Source organism: Alligator sinensis, unplaced genomic scaffold (genome assembly GCF_000455745.1).
Source record: "Alligator sinensis unplaced genomic scaffold, ASM45574v1 scaffold1391_1, whole genome shotgun sequence".
Classification (NCBI taxonomy): Eukaryota; Metazoa; Chordata; order Crocodylia; family Alligatoridae; genus Alligator; species Alligator sinensis.
In genome coordinates, this window is record NW_005842761.1 from 249875 (window position 1) to 263225 (window position 13351).

At 47.6% G+C, this 13351-nt stretch overlaps 1 protein-coding gene across 1 annotated transcript; it reads left to right on the forward strand.

The window, feature by feature from the left end:
- The first annotated feature begins 8266 nt into the window (after window positions 1-8266).
- LOC106722839 (zinc finger protein 883-like) lies at window positions 8267-13332 on the forward strand. The gene is made up of 3 exons (XM_025216689.1): window positions 8267-8297; window positions 10070-10173; window positions 10510-13332. The coding sequence occupies exons 2-3, from the start codon at window positions 10110-10112 to the stop codon at window positions 12060-12062; spliced, it is 1617 nt and encodes a 538-aa protein (XP_025072474.1). The 5' UTR covers window positions 8267-8297; window positions 10070-10109; the 3' UTR covers window positions 12063-13332.
- The last annotated feature ends 19 nt before the right edge of the window (window positions 13333-13351 follow it).

Here is a 13351-nt window from a genome sequence, read left to right on the forward strand (position 1 = left end):
GTGTGTGTGTGTGTGTGTGTGTGTGTGTGTATATGTGTATATATATATAGTGTGTGTGTATTGTCTTTGTGTGTGTATATATATATATATTGTGTATATATATCCAGCTCGGTATATCTTCAGCTGTGTTTATCTACAGCTTCATATATCTACATCTCTTTGTATCTACCTCTGTGCATATCTCCAGGTCTGCATATCTCCATCTTTGAAGAGCTCCAGCTTCATATATCTACCTGTATATATATGTCCAGGTCAGTATATCTTCAGCTCTGTATATATCTAGCTTCATATATCTTCATCTCTATGTATCTACCTCTCTGAATATCTCCAGCTCTGAATATCTCCAGGTGTAAATATTTCCATCTATCAATATTTCCACCTCTGAATATCTCCAGCTATTAATATCTTCACCTCGGAATATCTCCAACTCTGTATAGCTCCAGCTCTGAATAACTGCAGCGCTCAATATCTCCAGCTTTATATGTCTAGCTGTCTATATATTTGCACCTCTGCATGTGTCCACCTTCATAGATCTACATCTCTATATCTGTACCTCGCTGAATATCTCCAGCTTTGAAGAACTGCAGCTTCATATGTCGACATGTCTATATATGTCCAGATCTAGGTATCTCCTGATTCATATGCCTACATCTCTATATATGTCCAGCTCTGAATATCTCCAGCTTCATATATGTACATCTCTAGATTTCTCCAGCTCTACATATCTGCAGATTCATACCTCTACCTATTTATATATCGACCTCTCTGAATATCTCCAGCTCTGCATATCTCAAGGTCTAAATATCTTCAGCTCTGAATATCTCCAGCTCTGAATAGCTCCAGCTTTCTGTATCTACCTGTCTATATATCTCCAGCTCTGCACGTCTCCAGCTTCATAGATCTACATCTCTATATATTTACCTCTCTGAATATCTCCAGCTTCATATAGCCACCTGTATAGATATATCCAGCTCTGTCTATTTTCAGCTCTGCATATGTCCAGCTTGAAATATCGACATCTCTATATATCGACTTCTCTGAATATGTCCAGCTCTGAATATCTCCTGTTCTAAATCCTTCCAGCTATCAATATCTCCAGCTCTCAATATCTTGAGCTCTGCATTTCTCCGGATATGAATATCTCCAGCTTTATGTGTCTACCTGTCTATATATTTCCACCTCTTCATATCTCCAGCTTCATAGATCTACATCTCTATATATTTACCTCTCTGAATATCTCCAGCTTCATATAGCCACCTGTATATATATATCCAGCTCTGTCTATTTTCAGCTCTGCATATGTCCAGCTTGAAATATCGACATCTCTATATATCGACTTCTCTGAATATGTCCAGCTCTGAATATCTCCTGTTCTAAATCCTTCCAGCTATCAATATCTCCAGCTCTCAATATCTTGAGCTCTGCATTTCTCCGGATATGAATATCTCCAGCTTTATGTGTCTACCTGTCTATATATTTCCACCTCTTCATATCTCCAGCTTCATAGATCTACATCTCTATATCTGTACCTCGCTGAATATCTCCATTTTTGAATAACTCCAGCTTCTTATGTAGACATCTCTATATATGTCCAATTCTCGGTATCTCCTGATTCAGCTGCCTACATCTCTGAATATCTCCAGCTCTGAATATCTCCAGCTCTGAATATCTCCAGCTCTGAATATCTCCAGCTCTGAATATCTCCAGCTCTGAATATCTCCAGCTCTGAATATCTCCAGCTCTGAATATCTCCAGCTCTGAATATCTCCAGCTCTGAATATCTCCAGCTCTGAATATCTCCAGCTCTGAATATCTCCAGCTCTGAATATCTCCAGCTCTGAATATCTCCAGCTCTGAATATCTCCAGCTCTGAATATCTCCAGCTTCATATATGTACATCTCTAGATTCCTCCAGCTCTACATATCTCCAGATTCATACCTCTACCTATTTATATATCGACCTCTCTGAATATCTCCAGCTCTGCATATCTCAAGGTCTAAATATCTCCAGCTCTGAATAGCTCCAGCTTTCTGTATCTACCTGTCTATATATCTCCAGCTCTGCACATCTCCAGCTTCATAGATCTACATCTCTATATATCTACTTTCCTGAATATCTCCAGGTGTAAATATCTGGAGCTCTGAAGAGATCCAGCTTCATATATAGAGAGCTGTATATCTATCTATATGCAGCTCAGTATATCTTCAGCTCTGTATAGCTCCAGCTTCATATATCTACATGTCTACATATGTCGAGCTCTATATACCTCCAGATTCATCTCTCTAAATCTCTATGTATCTACCGCTCCGTATATCTGTATATATATTGTAGGGGGATTTAGGAACTTTTTGATTCGACTGGCGTGTTGCGGGACCTGTGGAAAATTGTGTGGGGATTGGGTAAAAGTCGGCCTACGCGGATGTGGTGTGTGAGGGAAATGGCGTGGGCATTTGGAAAGCTTTCTTGACGGCACGTGATGGCTTTTGCGTGGGAAAGTGGTCATTTTGTGTGGGGATTGATTTCAGCACTCTTCATGGGAATGTGCTGGGCCGGCCCCCGGGCGTCATTTCCTCGACTGCGGTGCGGTAAGCGGTGCGTGCGTTTTCATTCCCGTGAAAGTGTCTGACGAGGGTCTGCCCTTTCCCGCAGGCTCCTCCTCGTGCCCCCGTCCTTGGAGCCAGCGTCTCAGCGAGGGGCCGCAGCGTGACAGGAGCGGGACATGGGGCAGAAGGGCCCCCGGGACGTGTCGTGTCGTGTGGTGTCTGCAAGGGTCACTCTGGGCAGTCCGAGGTGTGTGCGGGGCCTGCAGCCGTCCCTTGGAAGCAGCCAAGGCCCCACGGGCGACAGGTGAGTAGGTCTTTCTGCTTTGACATGCTCAGCGGACGCTCAGCTTCTGCCTGGATGCACATCACCACGTAGCCTGCTCCAGCGCTAACACATCCAGTCATGCCAGCTCTTGCCTCTACTGCTGGCAGCACCCTCCCAAAACAATGAGCTGCACGTGGGCTGTGTGGTGGGAGAAACCTCGCTAAGGTTCGTTGTCTAGCTGTAATTTGATTGACAGACAACGCGGGTAAAGAAAGACAGCTGTTTATTTGCTCGAGCAAAGACCATAAAGCCAGCAAAAGGCAAAATGGCCCCCCCTCAGGGTGAGGTGATTTTTTATACTTATTATAACAAGGCAAGACTTTATGGTTAACAAAAAAAGCAATACTTGGGCGGTGCTTTTTAAATCTTTGTAACAGCATATTTTTATTAAGCTGAATTAGCACTTTTTAAAGCTAAAAGTTAAGTAACAGTAACATTATAATATGTTAGCAAAACCTTATATAGTAGTAGATATTTTTCAAGGACACAACCAGTGTACCCAGAACAATGGTTTTCCTGTCTTATCTTATTTCTTGCTGTAGCTGATTTTTCAGCACACAGACACAGAGATACTTGCTGCTTTTAACTCAGAAAATGCTTAATACAGTTAAAATGATTATTTGACACAAGCAAAGGCTTAGCTATCAATCTGCCTTGTGGTCAGCTGCATTGCTAGGCCACAGGTCATGTCTTGTATTCAGCTGTAAAGCTAATACTTCCTAATAATCTAAATTATTGTAAACCTAACAGTATGCTTATCAGAAAACTGTTTTATTTCAGGGTAATAACAAACCTGCGCACTACACTAGCTCCCAAATGCTGCAGAAACGTCCAGCTCCATCCCCCTTCCTGCCCATCACAAGGGTTGCACCTTAGGCCTCCTGCTGCCTAGGTCAAGGGCAGGCATCACCCAGACCTCCAGCAAGGCACGTTCAGTGATGCTCTTAGCCCCCTTCCTCAGTTATTCCTCTGTATTTTGTACCTGCACAATTGGGCAACTCCTTGCTCAACTGTTTTCTGAAGATCCCTCCCTCAGGCACCTAACTACCCACACTCTGTATGGGGAGAGCCTGGGCACCCCCCTTGGGGCTGAGCACCCACTGGGTGGTGAGGTGCTAAGACTTGAAGGGCTGTAGCACCTACGTATCTGCATGGCTCTAGCCCAAGTAACGGGTTGGATATCACATAGTGAGTTATTGCAGAGACAGGAACAGCACCCGCACTACCCTGGCAGTGCCCCACTTCCTGGACCCTGCCTCTGATGGTAGGATGGGACCGTATCAAAGTCCTCACTGGCCTTAGATAGCACTGTTGCCCATTCCCTCAGTGTGCTGCAGCAGGTTTCTTGGTTTAATGGGCACCATAATCCCAGCAGGGGAGGGCAAAAAGGCTCCAGCTTCACTGGAGTGAGAGATCCAGGTGCACTGGAAGCTGACTCAAGCAGGGTTCACTTCCAGCTTCTCTGATTTAGGTGGGTTGGGTAAAGTGGGATGTCTTGAACCTCTGCCTCTTCAGGCTGAACTGCTCCTGTTAATACCCAGAAGAGGGCACCCTTGTCTCACAAATCCTTAGATCAGGTTTAACTGGAGGAGCAGAAGCAGCTGCAATTTTTCCCAACTCTTCCTTTGCTACTCAGCCCACTCTCATTTTGCTAAGTGTTTTGTAAACTCTTACGAATGTACTGGGAAGCTGTGCTTTTTCCGCACCATTTTTTGCAAGAGATCAGGTCGCTAAAATCTTTGCACGTGATTCCCATCTCATTCACCCTGGCATACATCATGAGTTACCTTATTGCAGTAATGCCCTGATTCCCATCTCACTAATCCCACTCTAAAGCAGGAGTGTCAAGTCCCCACTGGAGTCACTGGGGCTGATTCCCTCCTTCTCACCATGATGAAACCAAGGACTAACCCCATAGGCCCACTTGAGCTGGTGATGCCAGGAGATGTGCAAGTGCTGGGCTTGGAAAGGAATGACCTGCTTGAACTTATTTGGCTGATTATTTTCACCTGGAAACAGCCCTTTGTCCATGTCTGCACAGAAATGGAAGATCCTAACAGCCTTGGTTATCATGATCCTAACAATCTTGGTTCTCATCTCAGCAGATTTCTTGGGGAAAGGGGAGGTCTTCTGACAAACATAGATTTTGTTATGTATTGCCTTCCTGGTTGATATTATGTCATCAGGCAAGGGCTCAGGCACATGACCAGCTGTAACCCATGCTGCAAGGGGACCTAGTCCTGGCCTGCACAAGAGGTTCATGAGTTTGCCATTAAAAAAACAACAACTATTAAACAGTCATGTAACTTAAGTACTGTACTAGCAGTTTGTACTGTTGGCACTGATGCACATTCAAACCCTGCTCTGGACCCAAGTGCACTTTGGTTACTCAGCCACTTTGCCTAAACCTGAGACCACTCTGTGCTGCAGTTGCCACCAGTAGTGAGGTCTACCTCCTGCTTATAACAGTGTTCTGGTTTCCATTATGCTAGCCTTGAACGACAGTGCATCAGTCTCAGGGCTTGGACACACGATGTGTTAAGAGTGGTGTCCTCTACATCAGTTCTGTACCTGGATGGTTGCTACACCAGTGTCTAGCATGAAGAGATGACCAACTCTCCTAAAGTTGCTCCACTTTGTACTGCCTCATCATCACTAAGTGGGCAAATCTGTAATAGCCTGTTTGCACTGAATGAAATGCTAACCTGTGAGAAGAGTGGACACATCACACTTACACCAGGGTAATTTACACCAGTGTAGCTTTCCCCTCATTTTCCCAGGGTGCCTCAATACTAGATTCTAGTAAACTAGTAGGGCTGCATGCTGTGTGTTCACTTCTTTTTTACAAAGCCACCTCCTCTGGGTCAGGACCTGGTGTCAACAGAGCCTGGGGCTGCCCTGGGGGCCTGGTTCCAGCCACTGATGATAGTGCCCCCTGGGATGGGCACAGAGTGAGTTTAATGAAGATCTCTCCTCAGCACAGACCCTGCTGGGTGAGTAGCAGCTCCTCATCCTCATGAAGGATGAAAATATCTTCATTTCTTACCCAGGAAGCTTAAACTCAATATACTGAGAAGAGAGAGGGAGAGAGACACTTCCCATCCCCTAAGAGTGACCAGAGTCCCCTGGTGGCTGTAGGTAATGAATGACCACATCCAAAAAAGCACATAGGATGTGAACAAACTTCTAAACCACTTTAAAACTGTAGCACAACAGGTTTTTCATTTGCGGACCCCTAAAAAATTTCAAATGGAGGTGCAGACCCCTTTGAATTATAAGTATGGGTGGGTATTCACATATTATTGACTGATCAGATCTTTTACAGACCCCTTAGATGTAGTCTGTGGGCCTCCAGGGGTCCGTGGACCACAGGTGGAAAACCACTGCTGTAGCACTTCAGAGCTGGTCCCCTGTACCTTTTTCATCCAAGTGCTTTATTGTGGTCTAAAAGCAAGCTAAACCATTATAACTTTAAATGTGTAGTGGACACATGAAACAATTGTATGTGTTCATGTAAGAGGTATTCTTAAAGTATAAGGCCCCTGCCTTTTAATTCAGTTTAACGTTATGTCTGTCTACAGTGGTAGGCACCTAAACTGCAACTGAGGGTTCAGACAAACATACAGGTGAATGAGTGCAGGGTAAGAGTGGGACAGCAAATGAAACCCTGTGGCACTGTAATAGCTGCTCCCGACTTGGTGGTTGTGAATTTGAATGTTCACAGAAAGTACGGTTTACACCAAGGCATGGGAGGTGGGGTAGGCATCCCTATACCCCTTGAAGCCCTGCCTCCCCTAGTGCAGGAACGCAATGTAGGCTTTTTGGAGAAAGGCTATTGGGTCAACCATTCCCTGAGAAGGGACTGGTTTCAAACTGCACAGGGCAACATCAGAGTGCCCTCCCACCTTGAGTTATTCAACATGCTGTGCACTGACCAGCTAGGCAGGGGCAAGTGGGTAACCAGTCCAGAGTGCTGGCTATGAGGGGGCACCAAAATGCCTTCAGGGAGTCTTTGCCATGGCAGGTGTGCTCTGCACTGTCCAGCCGTGAGAGCTAGGCAGGTGCAGCTCTGCCCCCAGTGGTGTATCTGGGAGGCAGGGGGTTGGGAAGAGAGTGGGACATCCCTCCAGGGAGTCTTTACCACGGCAGGCGCAGGGCTGGGGTGGGTTGGTGGGGGGTGGTGGTGAACAGGGTACCAGGGAAAGTTCTCACGGTGTTGCTGTAAGGCTGCTGCATCCCAAGCTGATGCTGCTACAGTGGCAGCAGTAGTAACTGCCTTCAAGGTGTGGGGAGCTGGGGGCTGGTAAGACTTTGCCCCCTGCATGCTCGAATTTGCAACTTTAATGGTGTTTTTGTGGCCGGACATTATGTATAGGATTTCTTAAAAGTGCAAAGTGAAAACCCCAGCAGCTCCATCATTGGGTATTGTATTGACACATACATGTCACAAGTAGGGTTCAAATGTTTGGATCCCGCCACTACCAGCAATAGAAGGGTATAATCCTTTAAGTGGACCAGCATGCATTTCAGAAGAAAAACATATTTCTAATCTTCTACACCAACAGAAGGTAAATAAAAAGACCCCAAAGTTACTACTTTGTTTTTTTTTAAGCAACTGATTTTAAAGCCAACCTCTTGTTTTTTTTGTGGTTGGCCTCACAATTTCTGAACACTTGCAGTTGGTGAATCTGCAACAGATACAAAGGAAAAGCCACCGACAGGGGAAGTCATTTCATGTTCTCTTGTCCAGCCAAAAATTTGTGTTATAGGGTATATTTTCACTGCAGAATTAAAGGAAAGTGGTTTGTGTAGCAGCAACACTGCAAAGTCCTGCTGCAATTACTGTGTCCTTACTGGTGTTGTGCTCTCTGCATGTGTGGCTGGGGGCACAACCATAGCTCTTGTGTGTGCTGCAGGAAGCTGAGCTGAGTCTTTTCCAGAGAATTATGGGACAGCGTCTTCATCCTCCTGGGCATGCAGGGGGAATTGTGGGAAGGTGCTCGAGGTCTAGCAGCACTCGGGTGGTTTAGCGCTTCTCCTTACTTGCAGTGAAGTTTACTAGCTGCTCATAAGGCCAGCTGAGCTGGGTCTAAAATACCACGGTGCATGGGGGAGCGGGCTTGGGTTGTGAATGGGAGCTGAGTGGGGGCAGTACCCAGGAGTGAGGCGGGATAAACTCTGTAGTGAAAACAAATCTTTACCAGTCATTTGTTCTGTACCAGAAGAAAAGATCAGTGTAGCTTTAGTGCCCAGCATTCCCAGTTTTGTATCTCGGGGTCCTAGAACTTGAAGCAACATGACAGAGAAAAATGGATGTGTGACTTTTGGAGCAAAGATGCTCAGTCAGCTGAAAGAGATGGAAAAAGCTCGAAGGAGTCAGTGCTGTGCCTCTGAGGGGTGTCACCCAGACTACACAGCCTGAAGGCAGGTGGGGACAGTAGGCCAACCTCTTCCCACAGTACTGGCTCTTTTTTGAGGCTGGAGGAGTCCGCAGCACCATGCAGGCCCTGGGGACCTGTCTGCTTTACAGCAGCTTGCCCAGGATGGGAAGCTGCGGTCCTGTGCCCCACTGCCCCATCCCCTTCTCAGGGGCAGACTCTGCAGGAGCCTGGCCCATGGAGCTGATGGGCATATTCGCCAGGGCATTGCCCAGACCTGTGGATGGCAGCAGGATCGCGCATTTCTCAAGCCAAGTCTCAGCTCTGCCTCTGCTTTGTTCCCTGAGCTCAGGGGGGATGGATTCAGCCAGATCTCTCCTACACAGTGCCTTGGGTTGCAGGAGGTGGGAAGTCAGAGAAGGATTTCATTTGATATGCCCGCCAGAGGGCCCTGACTAGTGCTTGCTGGAGCGGAGGAGGCTTATTGTCTGTTCTCTCTGTCCAGCCTATGGAGGTTGAGCTTCCTGGGTCACACACTGCAGCTCCATCCCAAGCCACTACTCCCCCAGCGGGGTCTGTGCTGGGGAGGGACCTTCATCAACCCCTCTGTGCCCAGCCCCAGGAGGACTTTCTTAGTGGCTGGCACCAGCCCCCCAGGGCAGCCCCGGGCTCTGCCAACAGCAGCTCTTGAGCTGGAGACTCCAGGTAATGGGGAAAGACCTCGGGGAAGAGCTGGGACAAGCAGCACAGGAGCTGTCTGCACACCCAGCCCCTCCACACCTGTCTCTCCTCCCTGGGCGCCTGTGAGACCCAAAGCTGCTGCCCTCGCTGACACACACAGGGCTCTCTCTCTGGGCAGTGCTGGTAGGAGCCAATTCAGCTAAGGGGAGAAAATGCTCCTGGAGATGGGGTGGCGAGCAAGGGTCCCATCAAGGGAAGAAAAGAGAAAGGGGGAGAGAGAGAGGTGGGAAAGGGCAACAAGAGAGAATTATTCCAAAGGGAAGAGAGATTATTCCATGAGTACAAGAGTTAATTCTTGGGTGCGGGTGCATGTGTGCATGCGTGTACTCATACGTGTGTGTTTCTTGTTACTGGAGACAGTTTAGGATCGTGTTTATTTCTGATCCTAGTTGGGTGAGAGCAGTGATTTTCACCCAGGGTGGTGAGGAACCTTAGGACTCTGCCGGATCCTTTGAAGGGTGCCTTGAGGTATGAGGAGATACACAGATAAACTAAGCAAATGAACCAAGCTTAAGCTGATTCCTCCCTAAATGGTACCCCCCCACCCCATACTGCCAGTCCCTGTATAAGGAGGTAAGCACTGTAATATTAAATTCACAAAAGTTATGGAGCGTGCCTTGAGTCCGGTGAGGGGTACCTCAAGTCCCCACTGGGTAGAGGGTCCTATGCTGTTTTGGCATTGGACAGCATGAGATGAAATATTAATGAGGATAAAATAAGGAGAGAGCCACGGTAGAAGGGAGCTAGAGCAGGACAAGATTGTTATTCATGTTGTTCTGACATATTGTTGCTGTTGGCTGGGGCCTGACTCTTCGGTGAATACACTGAGGTTTGGATACAGAGAGACAGACAAATTATATAGAGCTAAAAGAGGTCTGGACACTCTTGCCATGGTGCTGACATGCCTGGAGTCTCCCAGAGGGTCCCCATGACCATGTTCCCATTTCTTCATGTGCCATTCCCCCACCTCTGCTCTCTGATGCAAATCAAGACAAGGTTAAAAACATGTAAAAACATGTGTTGAACTAGATACTCTGTGAAAACAGAACAAATCCTACCTCTATGTGTTCTCTCCTCACAGGCCAGGGTTTCTGAGACCTGAGCCCAGCACAGGCTCTTGGATGGAGGGAGAGGAAAAGCTGTCCATTGTGGATTTCCAGGGCTTCGTAAAACGGGAGACCCCAGGTGCGGTCAAACTACCTCTGAAATGACCAGCAAGTGCATTTAACATCTGGGATCCCCCCCACCCTGAAGCCCTATGATCTTGCCCAGTTCTGCCTCCTCTTCCTCAAATCAGGATTGCAGATGAAAGGTGTTGTATCAAAAAGGCAGATGTCACTCCTGGTCCCCCTCCTATTCTGGCTGACACCTGGCAGTCGCTTTCTTTGCCCTGCATGGTTGGATGGGATGTGGAGGCAGGATTGGTTCCACCTCTCTGCTTTAGAGAAGGATTTGGGTGGCTTACCTCCTATTTTTTTCCATCTCCTCCACAGTTTGGGTCTGTTTCTTTCTCTGTCCCAGCAGGTGACAGGATGGAGAGTGAGACAAAGGGGGGGAATCCCCAGCTGGAGGGTCCCGAGCACATGCAGCCACACGGGATGGTATCTGGAAGAGCTGAAGGGGACGTTTTCCCTGAGAAAGCAGAAGGCTGTGAGAGTCAGCAAGGCCAAGAGATGCAGCACGGAAACCAAGCAGGGACAAAAGAAGAAAAGAATCGCACGCCCATTGTTTCTGGGAAGAACAGTAGTCCGAGCTCAGACCTCACAGGTCACCAGAGAGGTGATGCAGGAGAGAGACCATATATATGCCCCGACTGTGGGAAAAGCTTCACCCAGAAATCAGCCCTTGTGCGACATCAAAGACTCCACTCAGGAGAGAAACCCTACAGCTGTCGCGATTGTGGGAAGAGCTTTAGCGTGAGCTCCCACCTTGTCACCCATCAGAGGCTGCACACAGGGGAGAGACCCTACACCTGCCCTGACTGCGGGAAGAGCTTCAGTGAGAGCTCCAACTTCATTCACCACCGGAGAACCCACACAGGAGAGAAGCCCTACCGATGTCCCGAGTGCGGGAAGAGCTTCGGTAACAACTCGGACCTCACCCGGCATCACCGAATCCATACAGGGGAGAGACCTTATGAGTGCCCCGACTGTGGGAAAAGCTTCAGTGTGAGATCACACCTCGTGAGACACCAGCGAGTGCATCCAAAGGAGACCTCAAGGGAAGGTGAGGCCAACTCAACCCTTATGGCTCCTGAGGGACCCCACTTGGAGGAGAGACCCCACAAATGCCTTGACTGTGGGAGGAGCTTTGGAGACAGCAGAGGCCTCCTCACCCATCAGCGGATCCACCTGGAGATGAGACCTTGCACGTGCTCAGAGTGTGGGGAGAGCTTTGGTGTGAGGTCAGCTCTTCTTGCACACCGGAGAATCCACACTGACAAGAAACCCCACATATGCCGCGACTGCGGGAAATGCTTCATTCGGGACTCAGATCTGATGATCCACCAGAGTGTCCACACAGAAGAGAAGCCCTATAAATGTGATGAGTGTGATAAATGCTTCACCCACAGATCAAACCTCCTTGCACATCTCAAACACCACGCAGGAAACAAGCCCCATCAGTGCGGGGCCTGCGGGAAAAGCTTTGTGAAACGGTCTGTCCTCATCAGGCATCAGAGGACCCACGTGGAAGGGCAACCCTTCAGATGTTCCTTGTGTGGCAAGGGCTTCATTCAGACCTCGAGTTTAACGAGACACGAGAAAGTCCATGAGGCAGAAAGACTCTCCAAGCCCCCTGAGTGGTTGGCGGAGATGAACAACACATTCATCGACTCCCGCGGGCGTGCGTGGAACTGGGTGCAGGAATACCCAGCCGCCCATCTCTGGGCTGGGGAGACAGCAATCAAAAACCCCAAACTGATCCCAGATGCTCTGTCTAAGCCAGGTCTAGCAAACTCCAAGCAGAACAGCTGGAGCATCAGTCAGCCCCTCCTAGATTCAACCCTACATCCTCTCCCTTCTGCTGGGACATTGAAGAGGGAAGAGAATAAAGAAAAGCCAAGTGTTGACTGAAAAAAATCCCTCCTGTTCCTCAGACCATTTCCCTGGGCTGCTACCCACAAGGCATTAATGCTGGGATTTTTTGTGGAGCCTCAGGAAGCTGGGGGTGAAGAGAAGTGTATGTCAGGTATTCAGGTGCAAGGGCTGCAGAGCATTTTGGACACCAGGGATGCCCAGTGATTTTATGAGCCAATCCTTATACTTCTGATGACTGCTGTCCTCTCACTTGGGGTTTTGCCATCATGTGAAGGGGCAGGGACAGCAGCAGCAGGGAGATCTGCTCCCTGTCCCTTTGTGTCTCATCCATCCTCATCCTCCTCTGTTTCCCTGCTCAGTCTCTGGACCAGGCCTTCTGTTTTTCTGCAGCATTCCCTTCTGTGCAGCAGCACACAACAGTGACCTCCCACAGCTGTCACTCCCAGGCCTTTTCCCCTCATTTCCTCTGCTAAAACCATCCATACCAACACAGCAAATGCTGGCAGGTGTAGTGGGACTGCCAGTCATAAAACAGAATTAACTGGGGTTGGGAGAGTTCAGATCACATATGGCCTTCGTCTCACGCTCGCTCCAAGCTCAGGAAGATGATGCTGACACATGGGCTTTGCATTTGGATAGTCTCCTTCATAACAAAGAGGATATTTTTTTTTCATTTTTCAAATAAAAGCCCAGATTAAGCAGAATCTGTAAGCTCTAGTAGGCCACACAGATACCTCAAGCAAGCTAGATCATTGATACTGTTCTCTTACTACAGTGGTGGTCAACAGGGAAATATTTTAGGTGACTGACAGTGATATTATATCTCAAAAACAGATATATAGGGAAACAGATCCATTGCATCATTCTGTTCCTCTTCCAGAGACCAATACAAGTCTTTCTAATGCTTATTGGAATGCTTATTGGCAGTGAGTTCGAATGAGGATTTTTCATTAAAATTGAAACTTTCTTCTAGGGGCAACGGTTGGAAAGGTCCTGATTAATTCAGTAGCAGAAAACTCTTTGCAGTTGGCAGAAGTTCATCAATTTGATATTTTTCATTTTAAATTACATGTATCAGCTTTGAGCGCCCCAAGGGGAGAAGTCATACATTGAAATAAAATAACTGGGTAAAGGCTGAAATGCTGCCAGAGCTCCTGAAGGTGTGATTAAGAAAAGCGGAGAGAATGATACAGAAGTATGTATGTGAATGCATATTCCTGTAGATGGGTGACAAAAACAGAACCTCAGTTGATATCGGCAGTGCAGCAGGGATAAAAATAATATACTTAATTAAAACAACAACAAATGACACAATAATCTTTCCC